Source organism: Schistocerca piceifrons, chromosome 7, assembly GCF_021461385.2.
Source record: "Schistocerca piceifrons isolate TAMUIC-IGC-003096 chromosome 7, iqSchPice1.1, whole genome shotgun sequence".
NCBI classification, from domain to species: Eukaryota; Metazoa; Arthropoda; class Insecta; order Orthoptera; family Acrididae; genus Schistocerca; species Schistocerca piceifrons.
The window spans coordinates 211,686,633-211,709,726 of NC_060144.1; the positions used below are offsets into that span (position 1 = coordinate 211,686,633).

The 23,094-nt window shown below is 42.0% G+C and overlaps 1 protein-coding gene across 2 annotated transcripts in view; it reads left to right on the plus strand.

Moving 5' to 3' along the window:
- Nucleotides 1–23,094, plus strand: part of LOC124804832 (multidrug resistance protein homolog 49-like) — a 144,674-nt gene that overhangs the window by 49,763 nt on the left and 71,817 nt on the right. Inside the window, exons 2-5 of one of the 2 annotated variants that reach the window (XM_047265178.1) lie at nt 11,862–11,947; nt 16,980–17,040; nt 20,928–21,121; nt 21,480–21,624. In XM_047265178.1, coding sequence (XP_047121134.1) covers nt 11,871–11,947; nt 16,980–17,040; nt 20,928–21,121; nt 21,480–21,624 — 477 coding nt within the window. In that variant the 5' untranslated portion in view covers nt 11,862–11,870. The remainder of the gene's footprint in view (nt 1–11,861; nt 11,948–16,979; nt 17,041–20,927; nt 21,122–21,479; nt 21,625–23,094) is intronic. The other variant, XM_047265179.1, reaches the window with a different exon arrangement.

Genomic DNA, 23,094 nt, shown 5'->3' on the forward strand with positions numbered 1-23,094 from the left:
GCACAGGAGAGAATGGATAGATGAAAAGAGTATATTGAAGGCCTCTATGAGGGGGGAAGTTTGCCTGATATAATAGAAGAAGAAACAAGAGTCGAAATAGAAGAGATAGGGGATCCAAGAATAGAAACAGAATTTAAAAGAGCTTTGGAAGACTTAAGATCAAATAAGGCGGAAGGGATAGATAACATTCCATCAAAATTTCTAAAATCATTGGCGGAAGTTGCAACAAAATAATGTACGAGTCTGACTTTCGGGAAAATGTCATACACACGATTCCGAAGACTGCAAGAGCTGACAAATGCGAGAATTATTGCACAATCAGCTTAAAAGCTCATGCATCCAAACTGCTGACGAGAGTAATATACAGAAGAACGGAAAAGAAAATTGATGATGTGTTAGACGACAATCAGTTTGGCTTTAGGAAAGGCACCAAAGTACACTCCTGGAAATGGAAAAAAGAACACATTGACACCGGTGTGTCAGACCCACCATACTTGCTCCGGACACTGCGAGAGGGCTGTACAAGCAATGATCACACGCACGGCACAGCGGACACACCAGGAACCGCGGTGTTGGCCGTCGAATGGCGCTAGCTGCGCAGCATTTGTGCACCGCCGCCGTCAGTGTCAGTCAGTTTGCCGTGGCATACGGAGCTCCATCGCAGTCTTTAACACTGGTAGCATGCCGCGACAGCGTGGACGTGAACCGTATGTGCAGTTGACGGACTTTGAGCGAGGGCGTATAGTGGCCATGCGGGAGGCCGGGTGGACGTACCGCCGAATTGCTCAACACGTGGGGCGTGAGGTCTCCACAGTACATCGATGTTGTCGCCAGTGGTCGGCGGAAGGTGCACGTGCCCGTCGACCTGGGACCGAACCGCAGCGACGCACGGATGCACGCCAAGACTGTAGGATCCTACGCAGTGCCGTAGGGGACCGCACCGCCACTTCCCAGCAAATTAGGGACACTGTTGCTCCTGGGGTATCGGCGAGGACCATTCGCAACCGTCTCCATGAAGCTGGGCTACGGTCCCGCACACCGTTAGGCCGTCTTCCGCTCACGCCCCAACATCGTGCAGTCCGCCTCCAGTGGTGTCGCGACAGGCGTGAATGGAGGGACGAATGGAGACGTGTCGTCTTCAGCGATGAGAGTCGCTTCTGCCTTGGGGCCAATGATGGTCGTATGCGTGTTTGGCGCCGTGCAGGTGAGCGCCACAATCAGGACTGCATACGACCGAGGCACACAGGGCCAACACCCGGCATCATGGTGTGGGGAGCCATCTCCTACACTGGCCGTACACCACTGGTGATCGTCGAGGGGACACTGAATAGTGCACGGTACATCCAAACTGTCATCGTACCCATCGTTCTACCATTCCTAGACCGGCAAGGGAACTTGCTGTTCCAACAGGACAATGCACGTCCGCATGTATCCCGTGCCACCCAACGTGCTCTAGAAGGTGTAAGTCAACTACCCTGGCCAGCAAGATCTCCGGATCTGTCCCCCATTGAGCATGTTTGGGACTGGATGAAGCGTCGTCTCACGCGGTCTGCACGTCCAGCACGAACGCTGGTCCAACTGAGGCGCCAGGTGGAAATGGCATGGCAAGCCGTTCCACAGGACTACATCCAGCATCTCTACGATCGTCTCCATGGGAGAATAGCAGCCTGCATTGCTGCGAAAGGTGGATATACACTGTACTAGTGCCGACATTGTGCATGCTCTGTTGCCTGTGTCTATGTGCCTGTGGTTCTGTCAGTGTGATCATGTGATGTATCTGACCCCAGGAATGTGTCAATAAAGTTTCCCCTTCCTGGGACAATGAATTCACGGTGTTCTTATTTCAATTTCCAGGAGTGTAATTCTGACGTTGCAGTTGATAATGGAAGCAAGACTAAAGAAAAATCGTGGCTTTGTCGACAATGTCAGATGGTGCAAGATGTTCGAACTTCTGAGGAAAATATGGTCATCTATAATGAGAGACGGGTAATATACAGCACGTACAAGAGCCGAGAGTGAAGGATGAAAGAGGAAGACCAAAAACGAAGCGCTCAGATTAGAAACGGTGAAGGACGTGGTGTAATCTTTCGCCCCTACTGTTCAATCTTTACATCGAAGGTTCAGCAGTAGCACTAAAATTCAAGGTGAAAGGATATTAATGATAAGATTCGCTGATGACATTTGTATCCTCATTGAAAGTGAAGAAAAATTACATGTTCTGCGGAATGGAATGAACAGTTAAGAATATACACTGAGAGTAAATTGAAGAAAGACGGAAGTAATAAGAAGCAGCAGAAATGAGAGCAGCGAGAAACTTAACATCAATTGATGGTCATAAGTAGATGAAGTTATGGTATCAGACATAGGTCTTAATTTGAGGAAGAAATTTCAGAGATTGTAGATTTGAAGAACAGCATTGTATGGTAGTGAAACATGAACTGTGGGAAAATCGGAACAGACGAGAATCGAAACGTCTGAGATGTGGTGCCACAGACGAATGTTGAAAATTAGGTGGACTGACAAGGTAAGGAATGAGGAGGTTCTGGAGTCGGAGACGAAAGCAGTTTATGGAAAACACTGACGAGAAAGGATAGCGTGATAGGACATTTGTTAAGACATCAGGAAACAACTTTCATGATACCAGGGGGAGCTGTAGAGGGTAAAAACTGTAGAGGAAGACAGAGATTGGAATACGTCCAGCAAATAATCTAGTACGTTGGTTGCAGGAGCTGCTCTGAGACGAAAAGTTTGGCACACGAGTAGTGTTCGTATCTGTCAGAAGACTGATAGCTTAAAAAAAAAAAAAAAAACAAAAAAAAACAAAAAAACAAAAACCCGGTCCGAAACTGGTCATTGCAGTACAAACAGTTTCTTATAAGCGTATTGGGAACAACGCAACCAGCCATAAACTTCTTAAAAGTTCATTGTTTATTGTCCCTATCTTCATAGGGTAAAGCAAAAGACTGGGAGCTGAGGGGTGTCGGATACTTTGAACGGAATAACAGTTTCATCTGAACAGCTGGTAGGGTATGCAAAACGGAAAGAAATTAATAAGGATAACTTCACGAACAGCATGTAACAATATGTCTACCATCAAACTAAGTGTAGCTGGTACATTGTGTTTAGTCAGGGAACTGGCCACTCTTTGAAATAGTAATTAGAAAGCTGAGTTACTTATTCATAGGTGGAGTCTGAGAGGTTTCATGCGATAACTTCACAGAACTGCCGACGAAAAATCGCTATGAAAGAGACAAAAAAATGTGGGGTTTGCGCGGCTGACTGTCATGGGGATAACCCGGGTTCGATTCCCGGTAGTGGTAGCGATTTTTTTCTCGCTGGTAATATTGGAATGGGTTTCAACCAGCTTCTTGGTGTCAGTTAATGGAACTACTTCATCGAGCAGTAGTGGCTCCGGGTCACGAAAACACAACGGCCGGGAAGGCGGTGTGCTGAGGCCCCGCTCCTCCGCACAGCATCAAATGACGCCATTGGGGGAGAGTGACATGGCGGTCGGTCAGGACGTTGACCTTCTCTGTTGTTAAGTCGTTAACAACGGGCCCACCAGGGCCTGTGGATGGGGTTTATATTTATGTAGTTTTGTGCAGCGTTTTACACTGAGGTCACAAAAGTCGTGGGGTAACGATATGCACATCTCTAGATGGCGGTAGTATCGCGAACACAAGATACAAAAGGGCAGGGCGGAGCTGTCATTTGGACTCAGTTGATTCGTGTGAAACGGTTTCCCACGTGATGATGGCCGCACTACAGGAATTAACGGACACTGAACGCGGAATGTTACTTGGAGCTAGACGCATGGGACATTCCATTTCGGAAATCGTTAGGGAACTCAATATTCCGAGATCCACAGTGTCAAAAGTGTGCCGAGAACACCGAACTTCAGGCATTACCCCTCACCACAGACGACGCAGTGGAAGACTGCCTTCACTTAACTACCGAGAGCAGCTGCGTTTGCCTAGTGTTGTCAGTGCTAGCAGACAAGCAACCTTGTGTGAAATAACGTAGAAATCAATGTGGGACATACGGCGAATATATCCATCGGGACAGTGCGGCAAAATTTGGCGTTAATGGACTATGGCAGCAGACGACCGATACGAGTGCCTTTGCTAAAAGAACGACATCTGGAGTGCCTCTCCTGGGCTCGTTACCATATCGATTGGACCCTAGACGACTGGAAAACCGTAGCCTGGTCAGATGAGTCCCGATTTCAGTTGTTAAGAGCTCGTGGTACGATTTGCGTGTGGTGCAGACTCCACGAAGCCATGGACCGACGTTGTCAACAACGCACTGTACAAGCTACTGGAAATGATTATGTTCGGTTACTTGGAGACCATTTGCAGCCATTCATGGATTTTATATTCCGAAACCACGATGGAAGTTTTATGCATGACAATGCGCCTTGTCACCGGGCCAGAATTGTCCGTGATTGGTTTGAAGAACACTCTGGACAATTCAAGCGAATGATTTGGTCACCCAGATCGTCCGGCATGAATACCGTCGATCATTTATGGGGCATGATAGAAGTCAATTCGCACACAAAATCCTGCATTCCCAACACTTTCGTAATTATGGGCGGCTATAGAGGCAGCATGACTCATTGTCAGTATTTCCGCAGGGGACGTCCAACGACTTGTTGAGTCCATGCCATGTCGAGTTGCTGCGCTACACCAGGCAAGGACACGATAGCCCATCAGGAAGTATCCCATGACTTTTTTGACATCATTGCATATTTTGCGCTCCCAGTCTGGAACACACACGTTCAGTTTTAAATGAAGGTGACGCTTTGGTGTAAGTAAAGTTTCATGAGTTTAGCAGGTTGTTTCTGGTATTGTAGCTTTTTCAGCTGACGCTGTAAACGAGGAAGTCTTCTACTGCTGGCTGTTAAAAGAACATTCGATTTTTTTAAAAGCAAGCTAGATAACAACATGACATGCGAGTTGCTTGAGTTACACGAATTTTCCTTATCGTACACATGTTTATGCAACAAAGCAATAATTCTTAATGATTTATTACAACTGACGGAAAACTTACGACAGTTGACCACACAGGAAACATTAAGTCTTCTCCAGGTGCATGTACTGCACTTTAAGCAGTAAGAATTCAACACCTGTGTTCGTGAGAGCGTCACGTTCGAGCGGATTTATTAGAGCAGAAAGAGTTTATTTAAGGCACCTGTTTACATAGACAGATTTGGAGGAGGAAACAGTTTATCGACGAGGTGTGTGTTTTGGAGGAATATGAGGGACAGGAGAGGCTCTTAGCTTCCTGACAATTGATAACGTTTGCCAGATGAAACTTAGCTGTTACAGAAACACAGTCACAGGGGAGCGTAACGGATTTATTCGTTGAATTCCTTCTCTTCCACTGATGAATTTCCTAGCAGCACCAACTGATGTAAATATTATTAACTAGCGGTACATCACACATATTGTAACACGAATGCTATGTAATACTGTGCTTCACTTCGGTACAGCATCACTGCGGTCATGCGATCTGCGTAAGTAAACCTTGTCAGCCCTTTTTGTTTTGACATTACTTGGTCATAATAACCTAGGATTTATGAGTTAAGAGCACATTAGCACCTACCTCACCGTAATGAAACATGTGTTTCTTTTAACTCCTCCAGCTGTGATAGGGGAGGCAATTGCCAACTCTCTTTAAAAACAATGATTGTTGGCCAAGGCCGGATATACGCAGAAGTCAGGGAGATCCAACTCACACAGCCGTGGCGTGGCGCAGTCGTCTGGCGGGGACGTGACACTGTTTCATGCCACCTCAACGCTAATAAATGAAGCAATACCCATGGAGATGTGGCGGAGACGCGTCGGTTCGTGGTCTGCGCCACATCCATTTGTTGCCACGAAGTGCCCCGTTGCGGACTCGTTCAAGTAGCACGTTGCCGTTTCCAGTATTCTGAACCGGCAAAATGACAGATGATTTAAAGCTTAACATAAAGTTTTGTAGAATAATAGAAAACTATCCTCAATTATACGATCATAATCGTAAATAGAAAGCGTATTTTGAGAAAGTGTAACAAGACAGGTAAACCACACAGTGTCAAATGTAATACAAGTCTGCAGAGGTAGCAGAAAAAAATTCGGAAAAATTTGACACTGTTCTTGTTGTAGTTACACTAAAGATGTACAGTCTAGTAGACAGAAGTTGCGTTTTTTTATCTGGGATGTACTGCCACACATCAAGCAAGGCTGCCATCTTGGCACTTTTTATTGGCAGAAGTTTATCGCGCAAATTAGCAGAAACTGAAATGTTATCTAGTGGCAGATTTCTTTTCCCGGTACTTCTCGGCGCTTTTACAATGCTTTGACAAACCAACGGTTGCAGGATATTCTTTCCTTTATCGTGGTAGGGTCATCATATGAAGTTTGTAACCAGACACACACAATTATTTTGAATGTGGCTCTGAGCAATCCATGGTCTAGAGCGCAAGACCTCTGAAATCCTCTGGGTTCGTCTTGCAGAAAAGGAATCCATTGTCCTCGGCATTAGCAGTGACTGTAATCAGAGTTCAATCCAGGATTTAGTCTTGGTGTGGGGGGGGGGGGGGGAGGGGGGGAGAGTGTCGAGCTGGGCTAATAGAAAACATTGCGCCTTTCACCGTACCGCCTCCAAAATCAGTTTTTTTTTTAACTGCGAGGACGTACTGCAAACCAATGCCTCCGAATCTTTTATACTGAAACTCTTAAAGCTTTTTAAATAAAACAGAATATACTGACATTCTATATCTTTATTCCTCGTGTCTACGTATTTATTTCTCAATGTAGTCACCCGTAGACGAACATATTTCTTCAAATGAGAGACCAGTGTGTTCATACCATCACTGCAGAATGTCTGACACTGTTGACGGCGCCACAATGTCACCGTTGCTTGCATCGCTTCATCACTACCAAAGTGAATTCCTAGAAGCTGTTCTTTAAATTTTGGTAACATATGAAAATCGGATGGGACCCAGTCGGGACTGTATGGAAGACGACCGATGACAGTGAACCCATGACATCGGAATTTTGCAGATTTCGCAGCGCTCGAGTATGGTCAGGTATTGTCAGGCTAAAGGAGAGGGTGCTCCATGTGTGTACGAACTCTTCGAATTCGGAACTCGATTACAGCATGCTGTTTCTCACGCACCGACATAGTTACGTTATATACCGCCATGTTACACGCTAAAATTGGGAGCCCTCTATCGACAGAGGGCTGCAAATACACTCCTGGAAATTGAAATAAGAACACCGTGAATTCATTGTCCCAGGAAGGGGAAACTTTATTGACACATTCCTGGGGTCAGATACATCACATGATCACACTGACAGAACCACAGGCACATAGACACAGGCAACAGAGCATGCACAATGTCGGCACTAGTACAGTGTATATCCACCTTTCGCAGCAATGCAGGCTGCTATTCTTCCATGGAGACGATCGTAGAGATGCTGGATGTAGTCCTGTGGAACGGCTTGCCATGCCATTTCCACCTGGCGCCTCAGTTGGACCAGCGTTCGTGCTGGACGTGCAGACCGCGTGAGACGACGCTTCATCCAGTCCCAAACATGCTCAATGGGCGACAGATCCGGAGATCTTGCTGGCCAGGGTAGTTGACTTACACCTTCTAGAGCACGTTGGGTGGCACGGGATACATGCGGACGTGCATTGTCCTGTTGGAACAGCAAGTTCCCTTGCCGGTCTAGGAATGGTAGAACGATGGGTTCGATGACGGTTTGGATGTACCGTGCACTATTCAGTGTCCCCTCGACGATCACCAGTGGTGTACGGCCAGTGTAGGTGATCGTTCCCCACACCATGATGCCGCGTGTTGGCCCTGTGTGCCTCGGTCGTATGCAGTCCTGATTGTGGCGCTCACCTGCACGGCGCCAAACACGCATACGACCATCATTGGCACCAAGGCAGAAGCGACTCTCATCGCTGAAGACGACACGTCTCCATTAGTCCCTCCATTCACGCCTGTCGCGACACCACTGGAGGCGGGCTGCACGATGTTGGGGCGTGAGCGGAAGACGGCCTAACGGTGTGCGGGACCGTAGCCCAGCTTCATGGAGACGGTTGCGAATGGTCCTCGCCGATACCCCAGGAGCAACAGTGTCCCTAATTTGCTGGGAAGTGGCGGTGCGGTCCCCTACGGCACTGCGTAGGATCCTATGGTCTTGGCGTGCATCCGTGCGTCGCTGCGGTCCGGTCCCAGGTCGACGGGCACGTGCACCTTCCGCCGACCACTGGCGACAACATCGATGTACTGTGGAGACCTCACGCCCCACGTGTTGAGCAATTCGGCGGTACGTCCACCCGGCCTCCCGCATGCCCACTATACGCCCTCGCTCGAAGTCCGTCAACTGCACATACGGTTCACGTCCACGCTGTCACGGCATGCTACCAGTGTTAAAGACTGCGATGGAGCTCCGTATGCCACGGCAAACTGGCTGACACTGACGGCGGCGGTGCACAAATGCTGCGCAGCTAGCGCCATTCGACGGCCAACACCGCGGTTCCTGGTGTGTCCGCTGTGCCGTGCGTGTGATCATTGCTTGTACAGCCCTCTCGCAGTGTCCGGAGCAAGTATGGTGGGTCTGACACACCGGTGTCAATGTGTTCTTTTTTCCATTTCCAGGAGTGTATGTAGACATGGAGAATATGGTTCAAATGGCTCTAAGCACTATGGGACCTAACATCTGAGGTCATCAGTCCCCTAGACTTAGAACTACGTAAACCTAACTAACTTAAGGACATCACACATATCCATGCCCGAGGCAGGATTCGAACGAACCTGCGACCGTAGCAGCCGCGTGGTTCCGGATTGAAGCGCCTAGAACCGCTCGGCCACCACGGCCGACATGGAGCAAAAAGATGAAGAATGTTAATAACTTTTGTTTTATTTAAAAAGCTTTCAGAATTAGTCTCTTTTTTTCTGGTGGAATGACCTTTCTCATAGCAGCGTCTTTTCTTCGAATCATGTTGCTGATTCCAATAAAATTTCTTGTAACGAGTTTTTCGGCATTATAAAATAAGAAAAAAATTGTCATTGTCATGTTGTGCATCATCAAAAAATGTATGAAAGGGTCCACGATTGCATCTTTCTACAACCAGTGGACGAACCCAGAATCTTCTTCTAGTTCGGTGATTCCTGCGAATCAGAAGCATAGCCAGAATGAAATCAGCTTCCATGTCCACGCGACAGATTTTACGCACGGTGAGCAGAGCTTTCGGCCTCACTAACTTTCGTTTGCTGTGCCACTAAGGCGCGTTTGGAGCGCCACTTAGCTTTCCTGTCAGAAAGATCACAGTTCGTAGCAATAGACGGAAAGTCATTGAGTAAAACACTTTATCTGGCGTTCACCAAGGGAGTGCTATAGGCCATCTGCTCTTCCCGATCTACTTAAAAGATTTAGGAGACAATCTGAGCATTTCTCTTGGACTGTTCGTAGATGATCCTGTCATTTGGCGTCATGTAACGTCATCAGATTGTCAAAACGAATTGCAAAATGATTTAGACAAGATATCTGCATGGGGAAAAAAGTAGCAGCTGACTCTAAATCACGAAAAGTGTGAAGTCATTCAAATGAGCACTAAAGAGAATCCGCTAAATTTCTGTTTCATGATAAACTGCGCAAACCTAAAGGCTGTAAACTCAACTAAATACTTAAGGATTACAATTACGAATTATTTAAACTGTAACCATCACATAGATAATTTTGTGGGGAAAGCAAACCAAAGAATGCGATTTATTGGCAGAACACTTAGAAGATGCAACACGTCTCCTACAGAGACTGCCTATACTACGCTTGTCCGCCCTCTTCTGGAGCGCTGCAATGCAAGTGTGGGACTCGCAACTGATATAACTGACGGAGGACATGGAAAAACTTCAAAGAAGGGCAGCTCGTTTTGTATTGTCGCGAATAGGGGAGAAAATGCCACGCATGTGATAATACTAACTGGAGTGGCAGTCATTAAAACAGAGGCGTTTTACGTAGCGGCAGGGCCTTTCATGAAATCCCGGTCATCAGCTTTCTCCTCGGAGTGAGAAAATATTTTATTTGCGTACACCTAAGTTGGGAGAAATGATCATCATAATAAAATAAGGGAAATCAGAGATCGCACAGGAAGATTTAAGTTTTCGTTTTTCCCGTGGGCTGTTCGTGAGTGGAACGGTAGAGATGTAGCGTATGGTGGTTCGATGAATCCTCTGGTGCCAGACACTTAATTGTGAACTGCAGAGTACTCTCAGGTAGATGTAGCAGCGCCACAAATCAACGGAAGCACAGTTAGCGAACCACTGACCAGCACTGTGAAGTGGCCCCCTGTGAAGTTGCCCTTCCGTTACTCAAGCGCTTTTGCATTCAGCTTCTTGTTTGCCGCAATAAAGCATTTTGTGGTTCGAGAATGGTAACGCGGCCGTTGTGCGTGTGTCTGCTAGCGCCACTTCAGTGTTCATTGCTTACGTCTCGCCCACGCCACGTCTGTGCCTCGTCGCTGCCAGGTGTCCGCGCCACGCCACTTCTGCGTGCGTTGCGCTGAAGGCTTACGCATCAGGCACCGAAATGGAAAGAGGTGCCACGACCTTCACCGGCGCTTTACTTTCGGTGGACATCGTGTTAATAACGTAGCGTTCGGTTCATTGTTGAACTGAGCTGTACGGCGATTGTGTCTTTAGTCGCATCTACCGTATAGTTATTCCTCCTTTCGATCCGTGTGTAAGTTAATGTTGCTTTGGTTATTAGTTGTCATTACTGGATGCGTTAGCTATTATTCTTTATTAAAACGAAGTCCATGTACTATGTATGTTCATTTTAAGTCATTCTATTATTGATTACATATTTACAAAATATGCATGAAAACAGAAAACTTCGAAAGTCCCAAAAATGTGATAAACAACAGACAAGTCCACCAGTATAAAGGCTGATGTCAATAAATTACTTCAGAGCTGCTAACCTGGTTGAAGGTAAATTCACTGTCAATCAACCTGCGAAAAAGTAATTACATCCAGTTCAGCTCTGATCACACAATGCCATTGGAGATACGTTTTGTACATGCAAATCAGTAAATACAACGGGTACTCTGCACCAAATTCTTAGGGCTCCACAGAAATAGTTGTGTTAACTGGGAACATCATGTCCTCCACATCATAAAAATGTCCTCAGGTACTTTTGCCATTCGGATTGGAGACATCGCTGTCACAGTCTTCTTACTTTGGGCAGTTTCACTGTGTTGTGTGCTATAGAATTATCTGCTGGGGCAATTAATCCACATCGATGAAAGTTATCTTTCTGCAGAGGAAGATTGTCTGAAATTACGTGCAGGGTACCCCTCAGAATCTCCAGCTCCCAATATATTTGCTCCATTATGAGTCTTTCTCTAGTCATGTCATAGTCGATAGGATATTAAACCCTAATCTTCCTTCCCTTCACTAAGGGCTTCATGGTTGGCAATCTTGTGCTGTACAAAACCAATGAAATGTAACATGTTCACAATACAAGAAGGACAGCTGACCCCCCATTGTGATCTCAAAAATCTAACTCATGCACAGAAAGCTGTACAGTGTTCCTGAATTAAAATACTTAATTCATTACCAATTGCATCAATGGCCTACGCAGTAACAGTGCGTTACTTAAAAACATAACAGGAATGTATTTACTTTTTATTCCTTAGATGAATTCTTTAACAGAGATATAGCTTATAGACCTTTCATGCATGTATTTCAGCTGTTTGTTTGTTATGTTTTCCACTTTGCTTCAGTTTTGTTCTAGTTTTATGTTTTTATTTTCCTTGCAACTGTGTATGTCAGTTTACTGGTTCAGCATGAATGTTTTTAAACATTACAGGAAAACCCAATGAAGATGCGAAAGTACACAGTGACACAGCTGGGAGGGACCGTAAGTCCAACCAAAAAAACTGGAATTTTCCCTGTGTGAGTACAGTGTCTTGTAGAAAAAGTTATTCTATTTGTGCCAAAAAATACCCCCCCACTAACATGTTTCCCACTGCCTCTACTTACCTTTTCCCATCCGTATTCTGTCCACACCACTCCTTCCCCCTCCAAAGTATATACTGCCTTCTCCCACTACTCTTCCCCCCCCCCCATTCTCTCTCTCTCCCCCTTTCTCTCACCACTCTCTCTTTCCCTCCCCTTTCTCTACTCCTCTCTCTTTCCATTTCTCCCCCTTTTACCACTCCTTTCTGTTTCTCACTCCTCTCCCTGATCTCCCTCTTCATCTTCATCTTCCTCTCCTTCCCCTCCCCCCTTTCTCTTATGTGTTCTAACCTCTGACATCCTTTTATTGCATTGTGTAGCTACTGAGTCATCTGCTCAAAGACATGTCCTGCTCCATACCACTAACCCTTCCTTATCTTGTGCATCCTTCCCTGTTCCCTTCCTATATCTGTCAGCTCTCAGACAACTGCTTACAATAATTGATAATCAGTAACCAGTCTTGCCATGGCTGCAGGAGTTAATGTTTTGGTGTTGGTGTGTACTTTTATTGGAACAACAGCTAGCTCATAAGCTAGTGTGTACCTACTGTTTTCTGTGCTCCATGCACCAGTCTGCTATTGGTGAGTGTTTGCCTTTCCCTTATTTTATGTAAATGCTCAATATGAATCATTAGTGTGAAAGTGAAACAAAGAAACAGGTTATTTGACATGATAACTGATAACTAACATTGCTTGCATTTCATTAGTCCCATGATTTTTTTACAATAATTTATTTAAATTTTGGCAAATCTATTAACTGAAGATGATTTTTTAACTCTTCATTGATATCTTGCCACGACTTGTATAAGATATCATAACCATAGATAATGTTCTTGTTTCACCTAACAAAAGAACCATCTTTGTTGTATTTTTTTCAACAATTCACACTTCTGGTACAAATCTTCCATTGTGGTCAGGTCTAACATTAAACACTGAAAAATTAGTATGCTTCAGCTCATAGCATACAGAAAGCCATTCAGCACCACACACTTCTCTCACTGCAGCCATCTTCCCTACAGCCATAGGAAAACATTAAATTTTGTGGATCAATTTTTCAAATCAATATTGTTTTGGATAGTTTACTTGCTTTCCTATTTCCATACATTTTTAGCCCTAGAAGGCCTGCTCAAATGATCATCTCTGACTGCAACCCACAGTTCACATGAAATATATTCAAATACTGTGAAACAAAAATAGCTCCCACTGGAGGTGTTTACTCATGCCTAGAGATATTTAATCATTCCACTGTCAGAGAAATGTGAAGTAGTGTGCTCAATGAAAATATTTAAAAATATAGTTGCAGGTTGTGATCACACTGATTTATTGAGAAAGATCAGTGAAGTTGCTACATGGCAAATGCTGCTGTCTCTTCCATGTGCATGTCTTGCATGAATGTCTGAAGGATATCCATGTTTTCTGAGTATGTGCCCAAACAGGGACAAACCATCTTACAGGTGCGAGGATAAGCCCTGCATGTTAGAGGCCATGAACAGTGACCTCATTTAATCTGTGAATGCTAGGGATGGTGGTATCCAGGGCCAATACAGTGAACTGTTTTTTCATGCTGCCACTAGCACTACTGGCACCACCTCGTTCAGGAGGTACAACTCCAGCATTCCAGTGCTTGCACTGCAGCTCACAGACCTCACATCCTTCATCAGTCATGTGGGCACCTGGGTTCGGATAGACTTCAGGGGCATCACAACAATTACCATCAGGTTCCCACTTTTCTGCCACATAGAGGACTCATTTACATTAGTTTGTACAGACACAGGCACATTCTATGTTGACATGACATGTCACGTGTGATGATGCAACCAGATGACAATAAATTAACACTGTTGCATGCTTCCATGATGAACAACTGGACATTTTTCAGGGAGAGGTAGGAGGGAGGCCTTATATGTATATGAAGATGACAAGATATATGGCCCCAATGCCCACTGTACTCAACATAGACAATCTTGCCACACATGGCTTATCACAATAAATTAACACTGTTGCATGCTTCCATGATGAACAACTGGACATTTTTCAGGGAGAGGTAGGAGGGAGGCCTTACATGTATATGAAGATGACAAGATATATGGCCCCAATGCCCACTGTACTCAACATAGACAATCTTGCCACACATGGCTTATCACTTGGACTATGACTCTTCATGTAGCCATTCCATAAAGAATTACAGATCACCTCACTTTAGTTTGAATACATTCTTTATGGACTGTCAGATGGCTCTATTTATGACAAACCATTGCAGTTTTTGGACTTTGCCTTCAGACTCTCTTCAACCTGCTAGTGGCCATGGTGCTGTTGCTTCAGACTGTTCGTATGCTACAGTGAAGCAATGTTGTTTTCAGAGCTCAAAGTTTCCTGACAAACTTTATGTTAAGGTCTGAGAACAATTGCTCTAGGCCAGATTTTTGGTAGTGTCTTCTGTTCATGACAGTTCAGAGTTTCATTGTGGATGCAGCAGACTCCGGATGGGACCATGAATAACTAGAGGAATGTGATAGTCCCAGACTAGTCCTGCTTCAGTTTGCAGAATATTTCTCATTTCTCAAACGCATCAAGCACAAGAGGATATGCAAGTAAATCACTTCTGTGGCAATGAGGAGATATTATGTTGGATGAGTGTATAGCACTTCATTTCTTAGTTGTCATCAGTGACAGGAGGAATACTACTATTGCCTAGAGGAACACAGTAGAGACGAGTTTTGCATCCACATGTGAGCTTCCAGGTGTGCAGTTCATCGAGACTTCCTCTTCACACATCACGATACTTGTGAATGTTGAGCCACTCTGCTGGATGAATGTTTTGTGTGCAGTAGCCAGTGATGTGCCTGTTTGTGGATAATAGAGAGTATGCATGGGTCATTTGAGGGATGAACTGCAGCCCTTCAATTGTCACCAATGACTCTTCCAGACTTCCTCACAGCTCTGTTACAACAGTAGGAACGGCTTTCTCTGTTTCAGGAATAGAATTGATTGACAGTAGAGCTCCTGAACCAACTCATAGAGAGTGATACTATTTCATATTTTGTGTGCATCTCCAACTTGCTCCTTCATTTTTCAAACTGCATGTTTTACAAGCTTTTATATGCTGAATATTTTGTCACTAAGCATTTTCTTTTTATAGTGTTTCTGACACCACACATTTCTTACATATAAGAAATGTGCTCTGATTTCTTGAGTTTGCTTCATTCTTGAACAGTAATTTATGTGGAGTGACATCAGAGCCAGTATATAGTTTGTCAGAAATAAGATCAGGCAGAAAGGTTTTTGCATTCATACTATAGTTGGGTGTCCTGTGTAGCTTGTCTCAGCCTATACACAATCTTTCTGTTTCTGTAATACCATATGCTGAGGGAATTAGATTAGGAAATGAGGCACTTAAAGTAGTAAAGGAGTTTTGTTATTTGGGGAGCAAAATAACTGATGATGGTTGAAGTAGAGAAGATATAAAATGTAGACTGGCAATGGCAAGGAAAGCGTTTCTGAAGAAGAGAAATTTGTTAACATCGAGTATAGATTTAAGTGTCAGGAAGTCGTTTCTGAAAGTAGTTGTATGGAGTGTAGCCATGGATGGAAGTGAATCGTGAACAATAAATAGTTTGGACAAGAAGAGAATAGTAGCTTTCGTAATGTGGTGCTACAGAAGAATGCTGAAGATTAGGTGGGTAGATCACATAACTAATGATGCAGTATTGAATAGAATTGGGGAGAAGAGGAGTATGTGGCACAACTTGACAAAAAGAAGGGACCGGTTAGTAGGACATGTTCTGAGGCATCAAGGGATCACAAATTTAGCATTGGAGGGCAGTGTGGAGGGTAAAAATCGTAGAGGGAGACCAAGAGATGAATACACTAAGCAGATTCAGAAGGATTTGGGTTGCAGTAAGTACTGGGAGATGAAGAAGCTTGCACAGGATAGGGTAGCATGGAGAGCTGCATCAAACCAGTCTCAGGACTGAAGACCACAACAACAACATATGTTTAAAGTTAATAACTCCCTCATACCAATTCAAAGCACTGCAGGCACAAAAATTCCTGTTTACCATTTCATTTTATTGCAACAGTCATATTGTTTGAAAGTTTGGTGTCGGAATTCTGTTGTCCATGTCTATCACACAACCCAGATAGCCATGCATGTTAATGCGCCACTTCTGAGCTGGAGAGATGCTGGCCCCACATCAAAGCTGCCTGGCAGATTAACGATGACGCTTGGTATGCTGGCCGCCCTGGATTTTTTTTTTAATGTGTTTTCGCACACCCGATTAAGTGAATATCGGACTGGTATGCAAGTCCTACCTCAGTTTTATGACTCGCAAACATTTAGAAAACTTTCCCACGAATGACACTACACACAAGCAGTTGTTGGTGTACAAACAATTCATCTTGGAGGTGGGAGGGGAAGGGCAATGGGGTGGAGACAGGAACAGCATCCAGTCACCTCTTAAATTGACAGTCCAAATCCATTAATCACCATATTGACCATGCACAATTGTGGGACAAGGGCACAAGAAAATGAAGAAGACTCTGTTATCTGGGTCTAATCCTTTGAGTAACATGATGATGTTGTGATGGGTAAAATTAATAGCTTTGCCTGTCTGTCAGGACAGAAAAGTAACATAAAAATAGTGGTCACAGTTGTCAGTCACTAGCAGAACCCATTATTTTTTAACTGGGCTGCCCTAGGATATGTATTTCCTATTCTTTTTAGGTTGAGATCTATCATCAAAATGTAAAGTTAGGCCATCAGTTGGCTTACTAAAAATGTTACAGAAATATCAGGAAAGGATGACAGTACTTTATCTTTGTTTACATGTGCTATGACCATTTAAACTCCAGAATTTAGTGAAAAATGCTCATTACAATCTTTCAGGACCTAAGTAAATTGTTTAATAGAAGCTATTGAGATTGACAGTATCATTAACAAACTTATTTGTTTTTTTTTTTTTTTTTTTCAGAAGCTTCACCCCACCTAAAGAAAAGCAGGAGACGTATACACCACTAAAATATTACCAGCTGGTAAGTTGTATCTGTTTTAAGATTTTTGTGTTCTACTCCTGGTGTAAGACAAGCAATAGAAACAGGAGACAAATGAGTTTAAAGTTAAAAGTAGATCAGAGAGAGAAACAGGAAGAGATTGATGGATGGATGGATGGAGAGAGAGAGAGAGAGAGATAGACAGACTTTCCAGAGCTGACTTAAGGCCCAAATGACACGGGTGGTGACTTGGGGTGCCGGAGGTATCCTTAGGACACAGGTGACTGCAGTAAACATGCGTCCGCAAACAAACTGTTTGCAAGATAATTCCAGATGTGTGGAAATGAGTTGCTACTGACATCAGTATCAAATATTGTCCTAATTGATACAAATGTATTTGCAATGTAAACTTTTCTGTAAGTCCCCATCTAATTGGGTTGAAGTCTCACTTATGGCCTATCTTACCTTGCAAAATGTAGGGGAATATGGTACATGGATGAGATTTCACTGAATACAATTGATATTAAAATGTCTTAAAGGGTAAGCTATCCAGTTTCTTACATTGGTATTTCTGCCACATATTGCTCTATGTTATCATGAATCACAAAAACTTCAATTTGGTTGACCAATGTGGGCAGTTTAACAACTGAGTCCAGCACATTTCTGCCAGTGATACATGTCACTTCTCAGGAGTCACTATCCCATCAGTTGTTAAGACTTAAAGAATAAATACCTGACTTCCATGAAGAATTATGCACTAGAAAAACATTGAGCTCTCAAAGGAGTTACTGAAAATAGGGGTTTTTATTTTTAATTGAGTACTCTGTATAATTCTGTTTGCGAAAATGTTATGGAGGGAATGGTACACCTCACTGGGCAGCAAGGGCACCCATACAACAGTTTGCAGGAGGGGGGGGGGGGGGTACCATATGTAGACATTAATAGCCATACATTAAAGGAAACAGTATTATAAAAATTCCTTTCGGTGCAACTGGCTAAGAAGATAAAATGCTATAAACCCATAGACAAACTAAAAAAGATGCTGCTTAAAAGATCATGGCATTCTTATTCTGAGTTCCTATTATACTTACACTAAAAATAATGTTTTTGTGTTAATAAAACGAAATCTGTCTCAATTGAATTTTGATTTGCGCATCCGCAGTTCAAGATAATTTCCATAAAGTTAAGAGTATGGCTCTGTATTCTGGGGTAAAGATCTTCAGCCAACTTTACCTTACATGAGACAAGAAAATCTCTGTTAAGTTCAAAAGAAAATAAACATCACACTTTATTAACCACTCCTTCTACATATTACCTGATAATCTAGATTCAAGGATCAGAGAAAAATTGTTCACTGATTGAAAAAGTTAGTGAGTATGACTTTGTCAAAGGGTTTCAAATTCACTTGAACTCAAAATTGACTTGGAGTACACACATGAAGCCGTGTGTACCAAACCCTCCAGAGTCTCATTCCTGTTGCATAATTTAAAAGACATAGGTAATGAACGTCAGCTGATTTCCTATTCCTATGTATTCATCCATCCAAATTTGGTGTATGGAGTTATCATATGGGGTGACTGGTCTGGTGCACAGGTGTTGTTCTTAGGACAAAAGAAAACACTCAGGACAACAACATGTATTCATGCATTATGGGATCTTGTCTGCTATTTTTCAAAGAAATGATTCTATTAATGATACTTTTACTGTGGACTAAAGCCTGCTTTCCTTCATTATAAAAGCAAGCACAGAACTTACCACACAGAGGCACTGTCTGTGAGTGCCATTTTAGAAATAAAAATAATAAAGACATCAGACTGCCCAAATGCATAAACAGCATTAAATATATTGGCACAAAATCATACACAGTGTGCCACTGCATATGAAAATATTTTAAGGAATTTGAAAAGAATTTGTACAGGTGTTGTCACTTGACAAAAGTGTGTATGAAATAGAATAATTTTAGGAAATTTATCAGTGTACATGATGTAGAAATACTTTCGTGTTTGTAAGACTTATTATTGTACCCATTAAATGTGTATATTTACTCTGTAAACTCATCTGAATTTTTAAGAGAAGTTGTACCGACTGCTAAAAATTTTAATTGCAAATTTGATGCTTCCTCTTTCAACAAGAGTTGGATAATGAGAATGACAAATAATGACATTCTGTTCTGTTCTTGTGCAAAATAAGTAACAGTCATTCTAAATGAGTTTTAGTCAGTTTCAGATGTGCCAAGCCAAAAGAAATAAATTTTTAAGCTGACACAAAAGGAAATTATACAATAAATCAAATCTCAGTATTTTAAATTCCAAATGGCATGGGAGGAGGGGGGGGGGGGGGAGGCAAGTGCCCTCTTTTGCAGATGCCTATAGCCATCCTATCATATAGATATTAAGCTATCAACAGGAAATAAGGAATTGTTATTTGATGTAACTGACAAAACAACTGCTTTTTGCAAAGTCAGGAAATATCTATTATATTTACTACGTTAATATAGTTTCATTAGTCATAAATAGTTTATAGAATCAAACAGTGGGGAATCCACGATGGAGTGTAACAATAGTATATAAAATAATGAATGGAGCTTAACAGTAGTTTACAAAATTACAGGGACACTGATATAGTTACCTTAAGAACATGGAATTCTAAGACCTGCCTATAAGCACATACAAAAGAAAAAGAAAATTATCTTAGCTTTCAGAACTGTTAGTTTCTCAGGAGGACGTTAGAAAGGAAGGGCAGGACACTCAGAATCCGGGTTGAGTGGGATCCACCTGTTGTGAGGATGAGAAGAGACAAAGAAAAGTGAATTTATGGAGGTATCCTCTCATCCTCTAACAGATGGATCTGTCTCAACCTGGCATCTTTGTGACCTATTCCTCCTTTCAAATCTTTCACAATACATCCCTCTTTTTCTTGCTGAGGGAGAAACTACAGGTACAACAATAGTTACGTACTATGGCAGTATTTAATAGCTGCTCATTTATGAGCTTTAACCTCAGTCCATTTTATCGCCACAGTTCTTCTGCTTCATCAAGGGAACACTGGAATGAGGTATGATGTAATGGCTGAAAATATACAATTTTATTTGCATATGGTGACTATTAAAACAAATAATTTCATTGTCGCAATTTTCCTCCATACAGAAACTAGAACATCTTTGAGTCGATAGAGCAGTTAGACACCATTTGGGTGATGCATAATATATTTTTCATTGAGCTTATGGAGGACTTACTTGTTAGGTTTTATGATTTCTGTGTCCTTGCAAGTGGGAGAGGTGCATATGTTTTATTGCTGGTGAAACTTTGATATTGCGTATGTCTGAAGTTACAGCAACATCACATTTGTTTACTAACTAAACAATATTAATTAAGGACAAGTGAATTAACTGAAAAAAATATATAATGAACTTTGTCAGGTACAGATAGTATAATGATTATTGATTTTTTGCCTTGAGGTGATATCATTAATGCTGATGCACATTTTGATTGCAATACGAGTTCAGTGTATTGTGTGTAAGAAATGAAATACATTTTCTGATGTGTAACTTGTAACTGTTGATGTTAGCATGTGAGACATTGACTTTTAGAGTTCGTAGCTCCATGCAAGATTTTCCTTTATGCTAAGGAACAAAGTACATCTTTGCGGTTTGTGTCAATATATGTACACGGAATGAAAGTGTGAGAAAACACACAGAAACAAGGAAATACAGAGATTACATTTTTTGAAATTATGTTGTTAATCAAATGTGCTCATTGTGGGCATGGACATGATATTGTCGACATAAAATGTAGCATAGTAATATGTTATAAATGTCATATAAATAGACATAACAATTTTTCATCCCATTATTGTAGTTATAATTATTAATCATATTTTTTTCGCACAAATTACAATAGTTGAATATATACTTTTCTAAATTTTTGCAGTTTAGGTACTCAACATGCTTTGAAAAGTTCCTGATATTGCTTGGTGTGATGTTTGGAGTCCTCTCAGGTGTATGTATGCCTGGTTTCATTGTACTTTATGGAGAATTCACAGCTGTCCTTGTTGAATGGTCAATGTCAAATTCAACAATAACACGTACATCTTTGCTGAACTGGTTTGGTGGCGGTGAAACAATGTGAGTTTTTAGAACTTAGTATTTTCCTCTGTTTGAACTTATAACTCAAACACTTTAAAAACAATGACAATTATGCCGCTATCATTATTAAGGAGTAGAAATGTGATAATTTCACTTTAACTGATAAACTTCCATGAGACCCAAACCTATTTGCTCGTGGAATGAGTCCCTGTGTAATTCACAGATATATGACAGTTTAAAAATGAGAACAGGAAGACTAGAAAATTTTACAAACAAAAGAATTTCCTTTAAAATAGGCCAATATAATAAATAATCATTTAAAATAATATGTATACAAATTCAGTATTTTGAATCTTACATATTTAGCAAAAACGTTACTCACTGATTAATGTTTCAGCATTAATGGAACAAAGGAAGAGGTAGATAATGCATTACTTCAAGATGCCGGTGCTTTTGGAGTTGGATTATCATCCATATCTGCAATTCAGTTCATTTTAGATGTGCTGTGTGTTACTTGTCTCAACAGTGCAGCACAGAAACAGGTGAGGCACTTTTAAAATGTGATCATGTTAATGAAATAGACTACGTGTTGCAATACTGCATAAAACTGAAGTGATGTTTCATTCATGATTCCACACTGGAATGACTGGTGTAAAAATTATTGTATGGAACATTACAACAGAATGTGTTTTATACTGTGACAAGATGTTGTTAAACAGTTTTAATGGATGTTGTACCCTTTCTTTTTTCGTGATGATTATGTGAATGTTGTTGTCTGTGCAATTTTACTCATTATTTTTTCAGTCTCATGGTCCAGTTATTACTCTGATTGGCTTACCAAGACTGTAAGTTACTACATCATTGTTATCCACTGCAGGCATTGTATTACTGATCCTTCAATACTCTTCCAGAAACAATGGTTAATGATATTAATCACTCAGTAGCTGCCCACATTTATCAATAATGAAATTAGCTGACATGAGACATTGTCATACTGTATCAAATAAATAGCAAAATCAGGCCGTGCAGAGTGTGCTTGACAGCTGACAATGAATACTAATGCTTGTTATGTATATAATAATAATTCTCAATTATTGAAACTAAATAATCAAATAATTTGCACAAGGAATGGGTAATGAAATTTTTTAAAATATTATTTTGAGCTGTTGGGGGTTGGTTTGCTGCTCTATTAGATGGAAGTTTGTTGATTACCTTTGCACCAGAGTAGGTAGGTAACACCACTCTGGACTCTAGTGATGTATACAAAGTCTACATGAACTTTTTTGTCTTCTGTTATGACTTTGCTGATAACAAATCAGTTGAAACTGAAATTTATAACAGCAGTAAATGCCGTTAAGGAGTTAATGTACAGGGCAGGAGTGTAAGAATTCTGGGATCCCTAACAATGCCTGTGCAAGATACATAACTGACTGCTTTACACAATATTCTTTCAGTCTGCTTCTGCTGAATTGTTGTCCAATTGGACCACAAGGAATTTTACTTACAATTTCTCATTTGGTGTGTGACTTTAATATCTGCTTCCGGTGCTAGGAGGTCTTTCATTTAGTATGAGTCTTTTGTGGTTCAGAGTTAAGCTCCACAATGAAACTTTCACTCTGCAGTGAAGTGTGTGCTGATATGAAACTTCCTGGCAGATTAAAACTGTGTGTCAGACCGAGACTCAAACCCGGGACCTTTGCCTTTGTGGGCAAGTGCTCTAGCAACTGAGCTACCCAAGTACGATTCATGCCCATTCTCACAGCTTTACTTCCGTCAGTGCATCTCATGCCTCGGTCCGGCACACAGTTTTAATATACCAGGAAGTTTCAAGAGTTAAACTGTTTCCTGTTAACAAGTTGAAGGTCTGTTTAGTTGTCATCTGAACTGTAGTAAGGATACAGTTTTCAAAGCATCCTTTAAAATAGTTAGATCATCATTCACATAGGTTAAGAACAGATCAGAATAAATCCTCGTGGGATTCTGTGTTATGAAATTCTGAAATCAGTTTCAAT